The sequence below is a fragment of the Solenopsis invicta genome, chromosome 15 (genome assembly GCF_016802725.1).
Source record: "Solenopsis invicta isolate M01_SB chromosome 15, UNIL_Sinv_3.0, whole genome shotgun sequence".
Classification (NCBI taxonomy): Eukaryota; Metazoa; Arthropoda; class Insecta; order Hymenoptera; family Formicidae; genus Solenopsis; species Solenopsis invicta.
The window spans coordinates 2,925,145-2,948,512 of record NC_052678.1 but is presented as its reverse complement, the minus strand read 5'-3'; the positions used below and the strand labels follow the sequence as shown (position 1 = coordinate 2,948,512).

Sequence of the window (23,368 nt, the reverse complement as noted above, 5' to 3'; positions counted from 1 at the left end):
AAGCAAAAATAAAAAAATTGACTCACCGACCCGATGCGCAACGAGCGGAGTTAATCAGCCACAAAACCTGCGATGATACTAAACACACAAACATAAAATTTAAAAATTAAAACTGCGCTCAAAATAATAGAAAAATGTTTCAAAAGTTAATTCTTACATGCACATCAAATTTTCAAAATTCGACTATCAATTGAATATTTAGTAATACAATGATATCCAAAAAATATCTTTACAAAATTCAATTTGTAAAAAAAAATTTACATAATTTATTTTTTTAAGTATTTTTTAATTTTTGAGATAAAATCAAATAAACAGGAAAAAGATTATTACTTTTATGTAAATAAAAAGATATATTTACCCCAAAGTTGCTCCGCTGAGTCCCGCCTTTCCCAGACCTCCTCCTCCTCTCAGAACATCTGGATTGTTGGTTTGTCATGTCTGATGATACTATAACACAAAACACAAAATTCAAATTACGATTTTACATGTAAAACATAAGTACACAACAAATTAAAAAACTTTTAAACCAATAAAAAGTAAATTGTGTTCAACTTTTACACAAATATTCAAATGTATAATACTAGAATATTCTATAAAATTTTTATATTTTTAGTAATGTTTTGAGATATGACCCATTTAAGATACATCCTTAATCCTTTTGTACCTGATAGTATACTGTGCCAAATCTTCAAAAATTTATATCTTCCACAAAAATGAAAATAACAACTTCTACTTGGATTCATTTTAAACATAAAAAATAAGACTCTTAAAAAAAATCAACATTCTTAAGCGTTTGCCTTTTTAATCTGTATACTTTGTCAAAAGCTCATAAAATAAGTTTAAAGTAAAAAACACATATCTGTCACAAAAATTAAGATAATGAGACCTTTCTGGGCTCATTTTGAAGATCAATGTAAGGACTATTTATAAAAAAAAATCGTTATTTACTATCAAAATAGTGGATTCAATATTACAGACCAAAATGTAAAATTTTTTTTAATTTTAATGAACTCATACTTCAAAACAGGCTTGGCAAACAAACTTGGCTCGTAAACTGTTCTCCTCCAGGTGTATGTTCGAATTCTTTTCTGAGTATCCCCCAGATATCATTTTATTCTTGTCTAACATTTAGTAAACAATAAGGATAAAATGACACCTAGAGAAGATTCCACAGAGAATCCGAACATATTCTTAGAGAAGAATGGTTGACGAGTCACAGTTTGCTAGGCCTGCTTCAAAGCTTTTTGGGATCTGATTATGCATTTGTAATCAAATTTTCAAAATTCAATATAGTAGATAGAAACATTAAATCTTGTTGGATTTGAGTAATATTTTAATCTGCTATATTGAATCTGCCATTCTGCAATTTGAAATTTTGGTTATAGATTTATAATCAGCAACCTTAAAAATCTGTACTAAGACATGAATTTGATGCTAGTTATCCCTAGAAAAGTCAGGTACAAAAAGATTAAACAACATTTTAGTTTAGAAAGAATCTTTTCTAATGTATCAGCATAAGCATTGACAGATTTGGCAAGGATATTTCTTATGTTCAGTTTAATAAGCAAGTAATTTGCTCCTGGAACCATATAGACATATAGATGATCAAGTATGACAGGCTGTGTTCTGATATACACTGCCAGTACTGAAAATCTATAGTTCATTTCACTTATATTATAAATTTTCAGTACTGACAGTAAATTTTGGTACACAGTCACAGTAGATTATGTCATTTACAATTCACAAGTATTTATAAACTGTGCATGTTTCATGAAATATATAAATACAGTGTACGAATACTCGTGAATTATAAATGACAATTTACTGTGACTGCGTACTGAGATTCACTGCCAGTACTGAAAATCTATAGTACATGTGACTTGAACTATACATTTTCAATACTGATAGTGTATATCGGAATATAGCCTGTCATATTTAATCATCTACACGACCATATCTTGGTTTCAGGTGCAAGTTACTTGTTTGTTCACATATTTTCTATATAAAATTATAAATAGAATTCTGTTTCAAACTCTGTCACAAATTATAGATCGTCTAAAAAGGACTTTACACTTGGATTACAAAAATACGAATGCAAAAACGAAGAAATACACAACAATTAATAAAATATTTATCAGTTGCTCCACAGATGTTACCTTTTAACTGAAAGTCTGCTGACAACTCGTTTGTTGTTCTCGCACCGTACACATAACCGTATACACGACCGGCCGATTCGACACTCTCGATATTACGCTGATAAATACATTACACACGAACGTGAATAAAAGACGAAACGCATGCGAGAGTATCAACAGGTATTAAGCTTGCGAAAGAAAACTAGCGGCCAATGCGTCACGTCACCCGAGACAGCGGCGAGAGTCGCTTGAATTTAATGGATGCACGCGTAAATAGAAACGAGACAAACTCACTCCCGATTGCAAATCTTATACTCAATATGATCGCACGGCGACAAGTAACGCTTCACTTGACATTCGCGATATTTTACCGCGAGATGAAGTATCCAATTCCAGCGAACACGTTTGCGCGCGCAAACTTGACGAAGCTACGCAACAACAACAAGAACACACGATACTCGCGATCACCTCTACGTGCGACACTGCGGCTCACTGCGTAATGCGTATCAGAATGCTCGTTCGCAATCACATCGGCACTCTCGAGACCGTATTTGTATGCACGCAATTCGGGTTCGGAACACGCGAGAAGCACGGAAACGCTTTGTTGTAACGTTCGACAACCGGCGAAACAGTAGACGAATATGGCGCAGTATTGCGCAGTATGGCGACGGGAACGTTGGTAGCAGTGGCGCTGCGACGCCGGAGCAGCGGCAGCTCAACGACGATTGCCGAACGGCGGCGGAGATGGTCGAGCCGCTGCGCGCCGAGCACGAGTAGTGGGAGTAGTGGGAGTAGTGGGAGTAGTGGGAGTAGTGGGAGTAGTGGGGGAAGCGTCTGGCGAGCTAGACTAGATGGCACGTGATGCGTGGCGGGTCGCGGCGTGGCCTTGTCGAACGTTGACCTGGCGCCGCGATCAACAACCCGTTCGTCGGTCAGCAGCGTGCGCCTCGGCTAACGCAGTCTCAACCCAACGATTTCATACTTTTAGGCCGGTATTCATAGTCGATTCTTATTTCAAGATCGTCTTAAGTAACTTCTTAAAATGCTAATATGGCTCTCTGATTGGTTGATGGCATCTTAAGGTGTTATTTAAGATGATCTTAAATATAAGAATCGACTATGAATACCGGCCTTAGTGAGACTTATTTGCGTCGCATCGAATTCTCGTATCATTATGGACTCTTGTATCATTTGCTAAATCTGCTTACGCGCACCGATCCCCGTGAAAATAGTATGTTTATTAACATTTATTACAGCGTTTATGAGATGTTTTCGTTGATAAAATCTCACGTTATCGTATCTTTTAGCTTCGATTTCGAGAGTGTAGTGCAAAGTATCGTCATGATCTGCTTTCGCGAGTGTTATATAAAAAAAGGTATTGTGCCTTCGATACTAAAAATCCGGACAATTTGACAATGAGAGGAGCAGGAGGCCTAGTAGAGGCACCGAGCATCGGCGGAGCAACATGTGGTAAATATAATTTATTTATATATTATATCTTACGCGTGGAAGCGTTGTTCATTTTTTAATTGAATATTCAGAATATAAAAATTAGAAAAAGAAATTTTACAAATAAAATTTGATTTTTTACTCACAGATCTGATACGCAACGGAGCGGAGTTATTCAGCCACAAATTTGCGATGATACTGTAACATACAAATATATATAAAAATTATAACTACGCTCAAAATAATCAATATTTGAAAAATTTATTTTTACACGCACGTCTATTTTTTTAACTCGCCTTTTAATTAGATATTTAATAATGCAATCATATCCGAAAAATACATTTACAAAATTCAAATAATTTTAATTTGAATTTTCTTTCTTTAAGTATTCATTTTTTTTATTGAAATGAAATCGCACAAAAGAAGAAAAAGGCTATTAATTTTAAATAAAAAGTTATATTTACCTCAAAGTTGCTCCGCTGGAGCTCGATGCTTCTCCTCACCTCCCCAGACCATCACTTCTCACATCCGGGTTGTTGAGCCTCCTCGTCTCGTTGCACTCGCGGAACACTCGGATTAAGTACACGAAAATTGCGCCCGAGGACTAATTAAGTCCTATTACTTAAACGGCACTTCCGGAACAAACTCGCGACGCGACAAACCGATTGCGGTTCGTTTATTTAAATCATCGACGAGTATACGTTAGCTTTATAAATGGAAAGAATAAGTTCGCTGAAGCAAATAAAAAATTAATTTTATGGGGGTATGTATTTGAAAATAGATTTAAACACGACCAAATTATTTCATCTAGCTGTATATCACAAACAAATAATTCGAGTAATAACGAATCGATTACGATTGGATTAAAAAAATAAAAAATTTCTAAAATGATTTTTTTATTGAGATGGGTGTATTCTCAAGAAAGTTACAAAAAATCACGATTAATAATATAATTAGAGCAATAAATATAATTTTTTAACACAATTACCTGCTTTCTCAGGATTTCACATTAGTTAAGGGGTTACACCATAGTAGAAATTTCAAAAAATCGATTTTTTTTATTGGCTTAAAAAATCCTTTGAACCCTCTAGAATAAGAGACAAACGGTTTTATATCTGCCAGAAATCGTTTTCATTGAAATTTCGAGCTCTTTCTCGACCCCTCCCGACTGCTCCGAAACGATTACCTGCGGTAAATACGACACCTGCTTGTCGGGTACAGTATTATGTCTTACCATTCAATTTTTAACTTCTTTAATACACTAATAGATGTTGTTAGAAACATTTTCAAGCATTTTAAACACAAAGTACGTTAGTACAGCGTCCTTTGATGTTGAGAGAAGACGTAAATTTTGTGTGGAAGTTATTCGAAATCACGATTTTCTTTTGCAGTGCTAATTTTTCACACGTTATTTGTAGCCTTGATATTTATGTGAGTTACAATGAGTGAAAAGAAAGTGTATGCAAGCCATATCCACAGCACAAAAAATGCTCAGAGTCTTGGTGCGAATGGAAGAAGGCGCAAGCAACGGGTTCCTTAGACTCCTTTCATGATAAGCCGGCACTAGTGAACAAAGTTTCTGAAGCCATCAGACCAATCTACGAGGATTTGAGCCGAGTGACGAGTTGCTGAATCGTTGCTTGGGAGGATATATGCAGAACAGCAACAAAAGTTTTAATTTTACAGTCTGGCACTTGGCTCCTAAAAATTATTCAAGCGGAAAGAAAATATTACAAATAGCAAGTGACATTGCTGTTTGTAATTTTAATGATGAACTGATAAACGTTTTAAGAATAATGAAAGTGATGGACATGAACATTGGACCACAATCCTACAAATTGGCTTAGAGGCGGACGCTGCTCGAATACAACGCGCGGAGCGCTCTTTAACGGACGCAGCGAAAGAGGCTCGCTCCGGCATAAAAGCGTCCAGGAAAGAAAACGAGGAAGAGTTTAGCAACTTGAAAGGTCAGCTTTACGGTGCTAGAATAGCAGATTAAAGGTAAAAAATTTTTAATAATCAAATTTTTTATTTTATCATGTTCGAAACACGAGTCAAAACTTTAAACGCGTTTTTCTCGAAACACGTTTTTCAAATTGGCACGCAGCATAACTCAAACAAATTTTTATTTTTTCACTCCAAATTAATATCACATCTTTAAAACAACATTCCGCATAGAAATATTTAGCCGATTTTCGATAAGTTAATATTTCGATTTTTTAGGTATAAATAAGTGCCCGTTTTTTGATAGTAAAATAAACTTTTTTTTCAAATACTCGCCAATTTAACAAAAATAAATATTTTCAAAATCCCCTACATATTTCTATAGCTATACTAACGTAGTTTAAGAAAAAATTTTTTATTTTGTTCCAGATTAATTTTTGCTGCACTTCTACTGCGTGCCGCGGAGCCCCTCCAAAAAAACCGTTCCGCAGAAACGGCTGTTGGGCAGCCATTTTGTAATATTTTTTAATAAATAAAATTTTTTTTAAAACTTCAAAACATGCTTAACAAAATTCATAAAAAAAATTACCTTTTTACTTTTCCTTCCACTTAAAAAAAAGTCGCAAAAAAACGTTAAATTTTTGCTCTCTACTGTGGTGTAACCTCTTAATATGAGTCTGCTCTCCTAAGTTCTATCTATTATACTTGAGCTTATATATCTGAAAATGTAACTAGAACAGCTTATTCATATTTGCACTTCAAAAAATGTGATACATTGAAAATATAAATAAATAAAAGATAATTACAAAATTTTATATTTTTGCTTACAATAAGAAAAATAATCTGATTATATTAAAAAAACTTGAATCATTGAATGTTTCTGGTAAAACCAGAAGCAGAATTTCTGTGAATTATAAGAGGATTTTTGTTATAATAATCTGACTGATAAATTTAACTATAATTTGTTAATTCCTACAAGATTTCTGTTTTGTCCGTTCTTGAATAGATATATTGGTTGAATTTACCAGGTTTCTAAATGCAACACAACCTTTTTCTAGTGATAAAGTATAAAATAAAAAAAAATCATTTTAAATCTTTGCAAATATCTTCTTCGTGGCAAGTAGAAGAGACATTGCTTGCTATGTGATTAGCGAAATAACGATTTAGCAATTTGGATGCGATGGATACGTGATCAATAGTGAAATCGTTGTGAATGAATTCTACGTTTTGTGTCACGTTTGACAAACGTCTAACGTCGACTAAGCTTTTTTAACCACGATTCATGCGACACTTGTATCTTACAAGCCATAGTCGCAGGCAGCAAGTCACTTAAAGGAGACGCACTTTCTGGGGTGCTTTTGTCAACCCGCGAAATGCTCACAGATCGTGGTTAATCCAGCTGATCGGCCGGTTAGACGTTAAGTTCAATGAGACGTGGTCTCGTTGAACCGATAACGTAACGAGAAGTCAGAGTGCACATTGCTACGATCTCCGATACCGAATTGTACCCCATAATTTCAGATGTGTTCAACCAAACGCAAAAATCATTTTCTGAACGAATCACAATGTCTAGTGCATTTATCACGAAAACCTGGAACAGAAATAAGAATTATACATGAAAATAAAAAAATTTCTGCATTAAAAAAATCATTTTGTAGCGCTGCAAGCATCTTTTCGTGGCACCTGCAAGAGACATTGCTTATTACGCGATTAACGAAATAACGAATCAGCAATTTGGACGCGATGGATACGGGATCGATAGTGAGCTCGTTGCAAACGTGTTCTGCCTTTTGCATCACATTTAACGCACGTCTAACGTCGACTAAGCTTTTTTTAACCACGATTCATGCGACACTTGTATCTTACAAGCCATAGTCGCAGGCAGCAAGTCACTTAAAGGAGACGCACTTTCTGGGGTGCTTTTGTCAACCCGCGAAATGCTCACAGATCGTGGTTAATCCAGCTGATCGGCCGGTTAGATGCTAAGTTCAATGAGACGTGGTCTTGTTGAACCGATAACGTAACGAGAAGTCAGAGTGCACATTGCTACGGTCTCCGATACCGAATCGTACCCCATAATTTCAGATGTGTTCAACCAAACGCAAAAATTATTTTCTGAACGAATCACAATGTCTAGTGCATTTATCACGAAAACCTGGAATAAAAATAAGAATTAAACATGAAAATAAAAAAATTTCTGCATTAAAAAAATCATTTTGTAGCGCTGCAAGCATCTTTTCGTGGCACCTGCAAGAGACATTGCTTATTACGCGATTAACGAAATAACGAATCAGCAATTTGGACGCGATGGATACGGGATCGATAGTGAGCTCGTTGCAAACGTGTTCTGCTTTTTGCATCACGTTTAACGCACGTCTAACGTCGACTAAGCTTTTTTTAACCACGATTCATGCGACACTTGTATCTTACAAGCCATAGTCGCAGGCAGCAAGTCACTTAAAGGAGACGCACTTTCTGGGGTGCTTTTGTCAACCCGCGAAATGCTCACAGATCGTAGTTAATCCAGCTGATCGGCCGGTTAGACGTTAAGTTCAATGAGACGTGGTCTCGTTGAACCGATAACGTGTAGTCAGAGTGCACATTGCAACGGTCTCTAACATCGAATCGTATCCTGTAATTGCACATGTTTACATGCAAGCGCGAAATATATTTTCCTCGATTTGCAATGTCTTGTACGCGGAATAGATGAAATCGAAATATAAATGCACTGAAAAAATACAGTCTTGTTGCGTTGTTTAAAAATTTGATGGAGTCAACCATTACGTCTGTTGTAAAATGGACAAATAAAAAATATAGGAATTACAAGGATTATTTTTGCCAAGTTTATAATAAAGTCTATCAAACGTTCTGATTATAAGACATCGAGTTTTATTATAATAATCAGAAATTCTGTTAGTTTCACCAAAACGCACTTACACATAAAAATATTAGTGTTAAATCAACAATTTAATATTTTTTATATATACGATTATATAAAATCTTTTTGGAATAATTTATAAACAGACAATTTTTTTGCATGAAAAAAAAATGTTTTTTATGCATAAAGCAAATGTAAATAAATTATGTCTGTTTAAGATTATAAAATCTTTCAAGAAAATTTTATATTTTTGTTTACACTGCAAAAAATGTTCTAATTATATTAACAAAATTGTATGAAATATCTTATTGTGTATGTACAAGTCCATTATAGTCCTTTACAGAAATTTACTATTAGTTGTATTTTTCTGTTTCCATTTTTAATGTATTCTAATAAAAAATATGAATAACCTGTCTGGTTAAAATTTATATATTGTTTAGCATAAATTTTCTATAGGTAATTCATGTATTCACATGAGTTCCGAATGAAACAAGCAAACAAATTTTTAATATTATGGTTATTTAAAATGGACATACCAAATTGTATTTTGCGTTAATTTTTTTATTTATGTTTCTGCAAAATACCTGTACTATATTTACTAGTTTTGTATTTCTTAATTCAATATTATTCAATTCGTCATTATGATATACACATAATTTTTATTTCTTAAATTATTATTATTTGTGAATCATGATAAAAGTTTGGATTTAGTATTATGTTTTAAAGTAATTATTATAATATTTTGACATAATTTTAATTTATAGAATTATTTTATGTCTCCACATTATTTTAATTTATTCAATTAAAATTATATTACTACATAATAATAATTCAGAGTTATTATTATGTCTTGCCATAATTTTAATTCATGGAATTATTATTATTATGTAACGACATTATCTTAATAAATGAAATTGTTATAACATAATTTTATTTCATCTAATTAAAGTTATGTCTTGACAGAATTATTTTTACGGCCACAATAAAAATTATGAATTCTTATTATGTCTGGACATAATAATAATTCCACAAATTAAAGTAATGAACGCGATGTAATAGAAATACAAAATTATTTTTATGTCAATTTTAATTTATGGAAACATTATTATGTTATAATTTTAATTTATTTATCAAATTATTATTATGCTTTGACATAATTTTAGTTTATATTTATTATGGCACGACATAATAATAATTTAATGAATTGAAATTGTGTTGCGACGTAATACTAAATCCACGAATTAAAATTGTAATAATACATAGACATAAAAATAATTCCGTTTTTTTATTATGTTGCGTCCATAATTTTAATTCATGGAATTACTATTATGTCTGAACATAATTTTATTTATTTAAACTTATAATTTTTTTTTACATTTTTATTAGAAAACGTTTCTTTTATAGTATTAAAAAATAAAATGGCTTACTATATTTCATAGTTTTGTTACCTCATTTATAAATTTTTTTTTATCACTTAGCAATTGATGTGCGACAGTGGAGTTATTAGACACATCGCTACGATAAATCTGTAACATATAAATATAAGATTATTATTAAAGTAACTTTTAAACTAATCAACAATTTAAAAGATAATTCTTACATGCATAGAATTTTTTAATTGTTTTTAAATTAAAATATTATAATTATACTTTGTAAAATGAATAACTTTTTAAAAATAAATTTATAAAGTTTTATATTAAAATATTTTTTTCTTTAATTATTATTTTTTAAAAATTGAATTAAAATGACTAAAGAAACGGAAACAAACAATTAATTTTACGTATGTAACTAATAATGCTTACCGCAAAGTTATTCCACTGAGACCTGATACCTCCCCCAAGTCTAATTTGTTTCCGAGTTGTCAGATCTCCTCTTCAGATTACATTTCCACGATGCAATAATAGAATTGTAGTACGATACTATACAATCTGTAACACAAAAAAGTATTCAAATACAAAAAAAATATTAAAATAGAAATAATATTGTAAATAAATGTATGGGAAAATTATTTTTGCATGCAAGTATCGTTTTTTATTTATAATGTTGATAGATATGTAATAAAAGGATAAAGTTTTAACGAAAATATATTACTAAAATACAAGAATCGCGCGCCACGTCGCAAACGAATATTGAATCTATGTTTTATGCGATAATTAGGTGTTGTTTAAAAATAAATGCATGGTTAATGTAAACTTACTAATTAAATGAATCGTAATAAAGTTCGTTCCGGAGTTGATGCTTTCTGCGTACGCCGCATTTTGCAAATAAAAGGTAAATGCAGTTAAGAAAACGAAATGGTTTCATTTCCCGCGCGGACAACTTCATAGCGACGCCGCACTTGTGACGTAATGACGCTACTCATCCCGCTTTCAACTTCACATTTATGCATTGGTCCGCGTCTCAAGCAACAAATGTACGTTGTCTTTTATGACAATTATTATTTCGTCTTATACATTAAAAGCATGTTAATATTATAAGCTCGACATCCTCGCGCGTTACTTGCAATCTGATAATATATATACATATATCGCCGTTCTCAACAAGTAGCGCGATACCTTCGACCGAATAATTATAGCGAAATACGCGTTTGTACGAATCACCGGTATGAGTATAGAATTTGTATATTACGCGACAGCTAAGCTGATAATATTGACGCGATCGGGATTGAGATTGATTTCGCTTACGTGATAAACGAGTCGCGACGCCGCTCGCTCCAGTTCCGATCCATCCTGCATCCACCGCGTTCTGCAATCAGACACGTAAATGTGAATCAAGATGGCGAGCCGGCTTCGTTTCCTCGCGCAGTCAACTTTACGCGTTAAGTTCGGCGCCACGCTCCCACCGCGGTCGCGCAACGCACGCGTATCGAATCTGCGCGATGATTAATTAACTTTTGGCAATAACTATATTAATGCGAGGTTTCACTCACCTGCTAAACGAGTCACGACGACGCCTCCGCTCCGGAGCCCGTCCATTCCGTGTCCGTTGCGCCCCGTAAAAGAAACGTGAATGCAACTGAAGGTGGCGAGAAGCGGCTTCGTGTCTTCGCGACAACTTCACGCGACAAGACCGACGCGACGCCGCGTTCGCGTCACCGCGCGCGCGACAACGCTACGATGTCCCGGCACTCAGCTTAGCATATTCCGCAACAGCAAACTTAAATTATCGCGTGATTGATATAGATATACCTATTAACGTTTGCGACGTCGCTCGCTCCCGCTTTGATCTGCATCGCGTTCGCTGTCTTCTGCAATCAGAAGACGTTAATGCGAGTTAAAATGGTGAGCCGGCTTCGTTTTCGCGCGGTTAATTTTACACGCGTCAAGCTCGACGCCGCGCTTGCGCCGCGATCGCGTAACGTACGAGCATCGAATCTATACACGTTACGCGATAATTACATTGACAATAACTGTTAATATGAAGTTTCGCTCACCTGTTAAATGAGCCGCGATGACGCCTCCGTTCCGGAGCCCGTCCGTCCCGTGTCCTTTGCGTTCTGAGAAAGAAACATGAATGCAGCTGAAGACGGCGAGAAGCGGCTTCGTCTTCGCGCAGTCGACTTCACGCGCCAAGATCGATACTACGTATATCGATCTTAACTTTGTCTTTTCATTTTTCGCATTACGATATAAATTATTATTATGTTTAAGACACGTCTCAGATTATAATCACTTCTAAATAACAATTTAAAAAATGTAGATGAATTTAAATATGAGTGAAATTGTCTCCCTACATGATATCGATTCGATTAATCATTTCTAGCTTTATCGAAACATCTAGTCACGTTTTGTCACATGTGATTGTATGCAATTTAGTTGTGTATGTCCATATACGGACTTGCTATTCATATAAGCAATTAAAAAGCTGTAAATGTGTCATGTAACTTTTTTTAGTTAGAAGCAGAGAGGAACCTGCTATTAGCTATTCGTGGTTTCTATCTTTATATTGAACACACCCGTAGTTCACATTGCGGGCGAAAATGGATGAGGTCGTTAGTGCGCCGGAAGTTTCGAGCGTTTCGGAAAAAGGCGGCTCTCAGGTTCCTCTCTGTTTGCGCCTTGGTCTTCGGTCTACTTTGCTACGTCTCACTCCGAACGCCTCGGCTCCGTTTTGTCCTACAAGAAGCTGTAACTTACATCGTAATGTCAGAGCAGTAAGTGCCTTTGTTCTTCGCTTCGGAGAAAAAATGTTAACTGATTTTGAAACTTCATTTGCGTAATTTCCCATTAAAGCTATCGTAGAGAGCGGTCGTTGCGAGCCGCCGCGACCGCGCTTCCGCTTGGCGTAGGCAGGTTAGAATCGCAAATGCTTCTAACAATGACGTAGATTGTTGTCACTTTGGAAATCAGGAGTATCCCTTTTCAACGCTTGTGATTGCGTTTCCCTGTTAAAAGAGTTTCTCGTTAATTCTTTCAGTGATGATACCTTACTGGACGAAGACCTCGGGGACGAGGAGTACGATCTGGGTAACGACGAGGAGGAAGCCCTCCTAGCAGATGACTATGAACTAGAGAGGGTAAGCATACCGTTTGCCCGTTACTTTTTAGTCGGATGAGACCTTACACCTGATTGATACGTTTGGCTCTCAATTATGGCCCTTTTTTTTAATATTATGATACCTTAATTTGGAAATTATCCCATTTCTAGATATTTATGTCGCTTTTGTTAAGTTAACTTGTGTCGAAGAAAGGTGTGATTTCTACAATTATGATTGTTATAACTATGTAGTGCTAATTATGTATTAGTTCCTGTAGCTATCAATATTCATTGGCGGTAATGTCGAAGAAATGTTAAAGCAACAATGATTCTGTTTTCCATAAAAATGCTCTGACTTTCCTTACAAGGTATTCCAGTATCTGAAATTGGATGTTGAATCTTATTGTTACAACTAGTATAGTTTCTACAACTGTCTGCATTCATTGTTGATAATCAAACAAGTAGGGATAACAGCAATGTTTCTATTTTCTATGAAAATGCTCTGATTGTTGTGTTTCTTGTAAGAGATTCCAGTATGTAAAGTTAGATGTTAACTTTCATTGTTACAATTACATATTATACATAGTTTTTACATGGAGAGAATTTTTCATTATATTTTATTGCAAGAATTGTTACAAATTTTACCAAATGTGATAATAAACTTGAGATATCTTGGCAGCTTATCAAATATTATGTGCAACAATAGAATAGTAGGAATTTTGGAAATATACAAAAAACATTTTACAAACTGCTTATTAAAAATTATCATGTAGCATTGTAAAATGTTTTAAGACAAAATTTTCACAATTTGAAACAAATTTTTTCATATGATGATGTATAATCATATATTTGTCTTTGTATAACTATTTAATATCTTTTAAAAAACACATTTGTCCTAGTTGAGTTCAAATTTGAGATTTCTGATCACGAATCTCTTTCCTTATATGTTATGTCATTTCTTGTATTGATAAATGTTACATATTTTCTATTTATAGTATAAACATGCGCCACAATCAATTATCAGACTATATGGCAAATTTATTATGAGTAACTAAGTCAGATTGAAAATATTATGCTGCATTATAAAATTTGTATAAGACATTGTATATGTTTATTGCATTTATTCTATTTAAAATAATAAAGAATTATAAATCGTTTAACATACTTTAAGATTATTGAAATTTATACAATTTAGCAACAATAAACATATTTTATATTTTGCTGTGTTAAAATATGAAATATGTGAAGTAAATATTAATAAATCAGAGAAATACGCATAAAATTCTTCGAAATTCAATGCACTCAAAGAAAAAAAAATTGTATCAGCAACTATAAATGTGTGAACAAATAACGCCTTAACTATGTATTATAAAGTGATAATAAAAATAAGTTATATGAACTAAGAAATTACAATAATATTAACTATTTGTCATAAAATTGTTAGATAAAGAAAAATAGTAATGTAAATGTAGGTGACAGAAAAATTGAATCAACTAAATTTAAATTTGGATCTCTCGTTCTCATTTCTAATATTTAGGGCTCTGCACCAGTTATTCTAGTCGTATATTTAATCGATCGTACGTAAATTGGAAGTATATAATTATCACAATTTATAGTAAAATGTATATATATTATAGTTGAATGCTATTTCACTATAAACTAATAATTGCACAAATATTGTTACCCTGATGATAAAAACTATTTTACAGTTATTGCAACTAAAACTTTAGTTGCAATAATTATGAAATAGTTTATTGAATTATGTACATTAATTCTACATATAAAACTTTTATAATTATCACTTTTATAGTTGCCACTATGAATTTTTCTCTGAGTGTATTGACCACCATGATTTTTAGGATAAATTTTATAAGAAAATTCTCTCCGTGTACAATTGTGAATCATCGAGCAACTCGTGTTAAAGTAAAGCTGTAAAATTCTGTCTTCCATAAAAATACTTTGATGTAAAAGTGTGTTCCTTGTAAAAGATTCCAGTTTATTAAATATTGATGTTGCTCACAAAATCTATAAAATTCTTTAATCTCACAATGAATATAATTATAATTTATACACATGTATATTTTTATATGTATATTAACATTTCTTTTACGTTTTATGAGTTAAAAGAATTGAGAGTGCAATGCAGATGCAATACCAATTGTATTGAGGAACCGTTGGCTGTACTAGGAAAAAAACTTGATTCTCTCTCATGTATATTCTACCATCGCGAATCCAAAACTTCACACATGCGTGATAACTGTTATTATATATATATTTAGTTTAATATACATAAATGTATTCGTGTATGCTACATAATATCTGTCATGCAGAATATTTTTTCAAGTTACGAATAGACGCTTTTCATACGGAAATACATATTTTACATATGAATATATGACGCGGAACTAAATTAGGATCAATACGAATCATCTTTTTTACCATCATTTCTATTCAAATACAAATGCTTGTGAGAATTGTCACTGCAATATGAAAAAAATGTGTGCTTCGTGTAAGCATGTAATTTGTGTCAATGGACATCCTATAAAGTTATACGGGTAGAAAAAATACAGATAGCTGCTGATAAAGTTCTGTGATGATATTAAATAGCTATTATAAAATGGGGATAAATAACGTTAAATTTATTATGGGAAACTTATGAAAGTAGTCATGCTTTATTGTAGGAAAACAATATTTAGTGTATTAGTTTGTTATATATTATACATATTGGCCCAAGATATTTATATTTGTTCTAAAATGTTTCTTCTGATGCACAGTGCAACACACATATAGCATAAATTTATATATAGCAGATAAATATTAAAACACGTTTGTCTAATAATATCAATGCTATATGTATTTGTTTTACCTGCCTTGCGATTGTAAATTAAGAACATCAAGCGGTATCAATGAGAATCGAGCAGAACAAAATCTGCAATGTTTGCAGCTCCATTCAGATGACAGTGATTGATTATACGCAATTTAATATCGTGTTAATTGCCAATGTAAACTTCTATGATTATATTTCGCTTTGTTTCAATGAGTTCGTTGAACTTTGAGTGGTTTAATGTGAAACAAATGAATATAAAAGATGTAATTGCGTTACATAGAAAGCTAAAATATTATTTATTTTTTTTTGTTTATCCAAATCGTTAATATTTTATAATGAGAAGTTATTACCTTTGACAACAAATTTTTATTTTATTTTTTTATATAAATTCCAAAGGTTAATAAGGGCAATATTTGCATTTAAATAAATATATAATTAAATAGAAATTTTTGTAATGACGTGACATTTTTACATTAAGCCATTCTAATATTCTTATGGATCTTATCTTCTCGATTTGCAACGACGATGTGGTAACGAAAAGTTACCACGTACAATCTTAATGCGAAATTGTACCGCGACTCTTAGTATTAAGTATCCTAACTCCGATAAACAGATGCTACAAAAAATAATTCGGTGTTATATCGATGCAACATTCTGCTTTTACTCAATTTTTTCACAGAATGATCAAAATTACGAATATAACGTATATTTGAAAATTCAAGCATACAACGAGAATAACTTTATATCTGTATACAACTTGCATGATGTGTTACAAGAATAGAGTTTGCGAATGCGCGTGATGAATCTTATACGTGCCGAAATTCGGAAGGAATAAACGTACCCTGCAAATTGCAGCTGTAAGTTCTATTGTATAACCGAATGTGTACATGCTGAATTCAGCTGAATTATATTTTGTATTGCACTGATACACGAGTCTCCTTTCACGAAGCGTAAACAAAATTCTTTTACGTAAAGATCATATCATTCGGTTAATATAATATTTATTACGTTATATATATTTTTTTACCGATATATACATCATACCGTATACGTTTTTCGCCTTTATGTACTCGATACTGTTCAATCACCGGTTACACTCCTTTATAATACTTACGTTTCACTATTATTATCATTAGAGATAAGAGCATGTTTCCCAAGTGTGTTAATGTAGTAGATAAAAAGAATATCTTTAAGGAGATGGACGTCGAAAAATTACGTTTCGTTTGTGTCGAAGGGATTATATACAGACACGTTACAGAATTTGGACTCGTTGCGAAATATTATATATACATATTTATATCAATACATTTATGTTTCACAAATGGAGGGAACGGAGGATACTCCACATACGCACAACTTTAGATACGTTAATGATACATAGATTATATAACTACATTATATGGATAAATTTCGTATTTACATTACAAATGTCTTGGCAATTTGATTCCCCGAGCAGCAGAATAGCTATAAGGGAGAAGAGGAAACAGATGATGTACTGGACTTAGGAGTCACGGACGCGCTCGACGACTTAGACGCCGAAGACGAAAATATAGAGTTTAGTAGAGGCAATACTGATAAACGTAGCGATAACGATTTCTATAAGGACGGAGAACATCCGGAGGCACAGTCGACGTCATATTACGAGCAAGACGACAATGCAGAGTACGCGAACGAGCACGAGGCGTTGCCTCAGTCCAGCAGAAATTCGGAATCCAGTAACGTTAACATTTCTAATAACATCGGCATGGGCGATCTGCGCGAGAAGTTGCAGAAAAACGTGTCGAAATGCATTTACGTCGGCAAGGGGCAGGGAATGGAGGACGATGACTGCGAAGAAGCGAAAGAGAGGCGGAACAGATTTCAAAACGAGCGTACGATGATTTCTCCAAAGATGAACAATGATATTCCGGATACCTTAGAAAATGTACTCACGTCGGAGCCATCCAGAATGCCGTTCAGAGGAAGAGGACGGGGTCGCGGGACAAGAGGAAGCAGAGGAGGAGGAAGATTTAACATACAAAGTACTGGAAACTTTAATCCCAGGTAACCTGTTTGATTTTAATAATGAAAGATGGCCTTTGTAATAAGTAGAAATAATAATTAAATTATGCGCAAGATAATGCGCGAAAGAAAAAACAGTGAAAAAACAGTTGTTTGTCTACTCTACATGTATTTTTGATTTGTTTGGATGTTCTAAAACAGTATATTTTTTACCTTCTAGATTTGGTACGGCACGACCAGGTTTTGAAAATCAGCCGCCTACGTGCAGACCGCCGCTAATAGAGACCAGACCCCCGTGTCTCCTTGGCGTACCAAGTAACGTACAAAATCAGCAGATGATGTACCAACAAGCTAATCCACAACAACCCTTTCAACAGCCCTTCGGCCCGAACGGTCCGATGCAAGGGCCGCCGGCGCAATTCGCGGAGAACAGACCGCAGTTCAATCCCGGGCAGTTCCAGGGCCCCTTGGGACCGCGTCCGATCGGCTCGAGGCTGCCCGAGTATGGACCTAGAGGTCCCTTGACGGGAGTAGGATCTATGCAGGGACCGAGCTACAATTGTCCGCCCAATCAGCCGCCGTATCATTTGCCGATGCAACCGCCGTTCCAAAATCCAGCCGGTATCATGCCGGAGAATCGACCGATGCAGGGTAATCAGGGGCCTTTGTTGCAAGGAAATCCGGGTGGAGGATCGCTCCTCGGTAATCCGAACATGCTACTGCCGCCTGGGAATCCGCCGAGTATGCTGCCACCAGGGGGAAATCTGCCAATGCCGCCGATGCAGGCGTTTCCGCGCCAGCAGCCCTCTCAGGGCCCACCCATGCAAAACTTACCACCGAATATGCAAATACCTAGTCAACCGCCCTTCGAAAATAGACTGCCGCCGTTCCAAGAATCTCAATTTGAAGGCCGGGGTTCCTATGACGCAAGGACTAGTTACCATCCTGATCAAGTACCCAATAGCCAATTTAATAATGCGATGCCACCGGTACCACAACAGTCGGTATCTAATGTGTCACACGGTGTGTCTTTGCCTCCAGGCCACAAGATTCTAATCAATCCTCATTTCAGAGGCACCGTTCAACCTGCGAACGAGGGTGAGTTGTTTTAACGAACATTAATTATGTGTAATTATGTATTCAATTTAATTACGTAATTGATTAACATCCTTGATCATGTTCCCTTTTTATGATACATATATTTAGCTCGGCTTGCTTGGGATTCTAATCAACAAGTACAACCACAAGCTTCTCACGGCGGACAATTTCCACAAGCCCCTTCATCGTATCCGAATCAAGGGTCCTACAACCAGTCTCAGCAAGGTCCATTGCAGCATCAACAGAACTATCAACAAAATAAAAGTGATGTAAGTAAGTGCGTAACCGCGAAATTACGCATTAACATAAATTTAAAAAATTGAGAAGATAAATTGTAAATCATAAAATTTTATCATAGGACCCGTATGCATATTTTTCTGACGTATGGCAAGAAAATAGACCTCAGAGACCTCAAAATATGAGTCCGAGCAAGCATTATCCTTCCGATAATAATTATTCTCGCGAAAGTAATTATAACGATAATAAATATAAATCGGAAAGCCAATGGGATCAAAGAGACAATTATCAAGAGGTAAATATCATTTTTAAGTGATATTTATATTATTTTATATACTTTTACTTATTTGTTTTATCTTGATGTCAGGATCACAGAGGATCTCACCAGAGTTATCGGGAAAGAGATGCCCTGCGAGCAAGAAACGATCATGTGCAAAGAAGTAGAACGCCGCCGAATGTGTATCGCAACGAGCCTTATGAACAAAAGAGCTCTAGACCGATAAATGTGCCCCGTGGAATAAACAGGCCTCTACAAAAGAGAATCTCTGAATCATTGGATAAAGGACCGCGGGAAATAAGTCCGAAACGCAGTAAACCGCCTAATAGAAATCTTCAAGAGGTGCCAAGAATGGATATAATAAACGAAACCGTTGCCGATAAGGTAAACTTCTTACTTCACAAGCGATATAATAGATCAAAACAATAGATTCCAAATATATCGCGAAATTATTATCCTAGGAGGAAGAGGATAATGATCCAGAAATGCAGGAATACCGCAAGAAAATGGAGGAGCAGAAACGTCTTCGGGAAAAGTTGTTACGCGAGAAGGAGAACAGGCGTAAAATGGCTGCGATAGGAAAACAAAATGAAGACGTGAAGTCCGGTTTGTGTATCACTGCAGGTAAATTATATTATTTTTACAACTATTGCATAATCACGTTATAGCAAAAATTATAGCGTATATTCCCTTTTCATTTTGTTATCGATTGCAACAACATGATTGAAATCTTTCAGTGAACGAAAATACGCAGCAAGAAGCGAAATCGGTGACCGGAAACGTTAACGACAACACTATTAAAACTCGCCCTGGTGTTGCTAAAGGACGCAATCGTCCTGTCAATACACAGAGCACAGAGGTACAGCATTAATATTATTATGTTATATATCCTTCAGTCTTAATTTTTTAATTCTGAGGAATATAATGAGATATGTATAACTATACAATTGTAATATATATCTTCTTTTACGTACATGTGTAAATATATATGTATGCATGCATGAATTTTGTATAAAGGCGTGGTATATATATAAAAGAAAAGAGTTTATGATGAGCAACAAATTTTTATTCCTGCATCATTATAAATTAAATTTAGATAACAGGAATATTGATGATCTAGTGATACTTTTTTAATGCATTTTACAATACTTATTATAAAATATTGGATAAATTGTACATAGACATATTTATATGCATGTAAAGAGTAAATGGGTTGATTTCTTAGATCAAAATTATTCTCTCAGAATCACAATATTATTGCATATTCAGTAATCAGTAGTAGAAAACACGTCATTTTTTAAATATTTATCTAATCATAATACACATAATTAAATGAAATATGTGATTCTTTATACGAACAGTTAGAAGTCATTGTACATTTTCTTTATGTTTTAATAAAATATACTTTTTCAATAAATTTTGTTTCTTTTATTTCCTCCGGACTGAGATGTATTTTAAAATTAACGAGTTTTAAAATTCGAACTTTGCTAAATTTTTTATTGAAGTTATTTTTTTTATTATTTCGAAGATACGTATTAAAATTAAAATTAGTTTTGTATTGTTAATATCTTTTTTTAAAATCAAAGTTTATTTCTGCAAAGTGTTTTTTTAATAACATATTTTTGTTGTAGGTAGCAGACAGACCATCTAATGTACGAATTATCAGAACCATACAAACCAACGATTTATCAGACATGAGTGGTGTTAAAAGTAATTCCGGACCTGCGATTAATCAAGCCATTGACAGTGTACAAACGAGACAAACGGTGCAACAATCTGGTGTGCGGAGAGTTGTGATACAAAAGCCTCTGTTGAATTCGCAAAAGATTGCCACCACAATACAAAAGACTGTCTGCAATTTGCAAAAAAATCAGGGATTGCAGCAAAAAGTATCTAACCCGCAGATTGTACAGACACAGAAAGTTTTGCAGAATCAGAGTAATGTATTACAAAAATCGACGATTGTCGGTTCGAAAACCGCAATCGTCAATCAGAGAGTGATGGCACATAAAACACCGGGCGGTCTACAGAAAACTGTGATTAACGATAGCGCAAACGTTCATGGCCAAAAAGTCACGAATACGCAGCAAAATTCGCAGCGAATTGTACTGCAGAAGACTGCTGTCCAAGCAAAAAAGTTACCCGAGATAAAGACAAATACAGTTAAATTAGAAAATTTGGCCGCGAGCACGTCTGAGGCCCAAATCAGACGTATGTGTCAAGCCATCGGAACCATTGAGGTGACTATATTTACATGAAAGAAACATTCACCTGGCACATTTATTTTTATTAATCCCTGTCACTCTTATTACGCACGTATCATATTCGCTTTTTTTCATTCTTATGATTACGGAAAGTATTTTAGTCTTGAGTTGACGGATTCCAAAGGGCTATGCGAGTCATTGCTGCATGCATTCTTTTTTTTTATATATTTTTATATAAAAGCATGTTTTATTTGATTAAACGTAGAAGATACAGAGTATGAGATATCATCCACACAATCTATAAAAATTACTTTAAAATATTAACTGTTATTCCATATATTTCATCTATTGTTCTTTAGTTTTTAATTTTTAAAGTAGTATTACTATTGTTAACTCCGAAGATATGTATTATTATTACATTTTTTCCGAAGATATGTATTAGACATAAGAAATATATTTTAGCTGATTTTTTTTTACATATATTTCATTATATAAAACATTTATTTTATATCGAGTTATATCAACAATTTTTTATTTCGTTGAGTTGTTTTATGTTGCAACACAATTATGTAATAAAGGATTTTTTTTAACATTTTCATTAGAAATTGTTATAATATCTATAACATATTAATATTAAATATGTTACTTGTAATTTGATTATGTTACTTGAAAAAGAAAATCTTTATAATTTGGATGCTATATTTGGTATCAAATTCTGATTTCATATATTATACTAAAATTTTATATATGTAGCTTTAGTTTATATTTTCCCAGTTATTTCTTTTTTATATATAAAATTCAGAAGCTTTAACGATGTAACAAAGCATGTAAACTTTGTAATGCGGATTTAAGACAGCTAATGTAATTACAAACGCTCACTGAAACAACCTGAAATTCCATGAAACAACCTTTAAGATTGTTTAATTGACAATTTCATACTAACTTATTTTGTCTTGAAAATGTATGCATTGTAGATAAAATGTTTAAAGATGGCCTAAAAATTGTCTTTTTTTTACTTTTTATAGATTTATGCTTATTTTAAATAAATGGTATATATTTGACAGTTTAATAACCAGTTTTCTTTTCTATTCTTCGTGTTATAGAGCATACGCATGGGCGAGGGTAACGCGACCATTGTATTTAAGACGCAATCTGCCGCCATGGTGTTTCACAAGAAATACCAGCGTAAAATGCTCGATCTATCGCTGATAACCGTTCGTCTCATACCGCAAAATGCATCCGGGAATAAAGCGGGCACAACGGTTGTAAAGAAATCCTAAGCGGGGAAACAGAGAATCTCTTAGTATATCTTTAATGTTAATGTGATGTAAGCCGCGACTTCTAGATGATACTACTCTCGTTTCAAGGTTTATCCTTATCTGTTTAATAGAGATATAAAAATAAATATGTATCTATATTTTATATATATATATCCAAATACAAACACACATATGCATATATACACACACACACATATTCGTATATAAATTTCCAAAAATATATAATACACTGCAGAAACTTGTAAATTTCAGAAGATTCAGTTTCCCATAGAACATTAATGTAAATGATGACTTTTCGAAACACTCGAACATATATTGAATGCCATCAAATTATTATTTATGGATTTATTTGTACATATGATGAAAAATTGTATATTTCGTATAAAATAATTTTAATGTAATGATTTGCATATAAAATAAAATTATTCGCAACAATATGTTAATATAAGAAGAGGATAGTAATTATATAGATCTTTAGTGCTACATAACAATAACGTGAAAATGAAAGGATTTTTTTGGAGAAAAACCATTTCTATTCTGGAATCAGCTGTGGAGGAATACC

At 33.8% G+C, this 23,368-nt stretch overlaps 2 protein-coding genes and 1 long non-coding RNA gene across 5 annotated transcripts in view; 1 reads left to right on the top strand and 2 right to left on the bottom strand.

The window, feature by feature from the left end:
• LOC105200655 (putative fatty acyl-CoA reductase CG5065) overlaps positions 1-4,296 on the bottom strand; it is a 104,725-nt gene extending 100,429 nt beyond the window's left edge. Inside the window, exons 1-4 of the mRNA XM_011168298.3 lie at positions 4,049-4,296; positions 3,731-3,782; positions 359-447; positions 27-78 (exon numbers count right to left, since the gene is read on the bottom strand). The gene's annotated coding sequence lies outside the window, so the exon portion shown is untranslated. The remainder of the gene's footprint in view (positions 1-26; positions 79-358; positions 448-3,730; positions 3,783-4,048) is intronic.
• Positions 4,297-9,583: 5,287 nt separating this feature from the next.
• LOC105200656 lies at positions 9,584-11,940 on the bottom strand. Its single transcript, XR_850986.3, has 5 exons — positions 11,840-11,940; positions 11,336-11,653; positions 11,091-11,151; positions 10,209-10,334; positions 9,584-9,932 (listed from the first exon to the last, which is right to left on the bottom strand). It is a non-coding gene; the product is annotated as an uncharacterized LOC105200656 (long non-coding RNA).
• A 477-nt stretch (positions 11,941-12,417) lies between these two features.
• Positions 12,418-23,268, top strand: LOC105200657 (RNA-binding protein 33). 3 transcript variants are annotated; one of them, XM_026137104.2, is made up of 13 exons: positions 12,476-12,559; positions 12,639-12,698; positions 12,823-12,922; positions 17,166-17,752; positions 17,931-18,710; positions 18,783-18,808; positions 18,917-19,077; positions 19,167-19,340; positions 19,413-19,706; positions 19,784-19,946; positions 20,060-20,181; positions 20,954-21,562; positions 22,630-23,268. In XM_026137104.2, the coding sequence occupies exons 1-13, from the start codon at positions 12,549-12,551 to the stop codon at positions 22,804-22,806; spliced, it is 3,264 nt and encodes a 1,087-aa protein (XP_025992889.1). In that variant the 5' UTR covers positions 12,476-12,548; the 3' UTR covers positions 22,807-23,268. The 3 variants fall into 3 exon arrangements, with proteins under 3 accessions (XP_011166606.1, XP_025992889.1, XP_025992888.1); XM_026137103.2 differs by having other exon boundaries at positions 17,931-18,808; XM_011168304.3 differs by lacking the exon at positions 12,639-12,698 and having other exon boundaries at positions 12,418-12,559; positions 17,931-18,808; positions 22,630-23,257.
• The last annotated feature ends 100 nt before the right edge of the window (positions 23,269-23,368 follow it).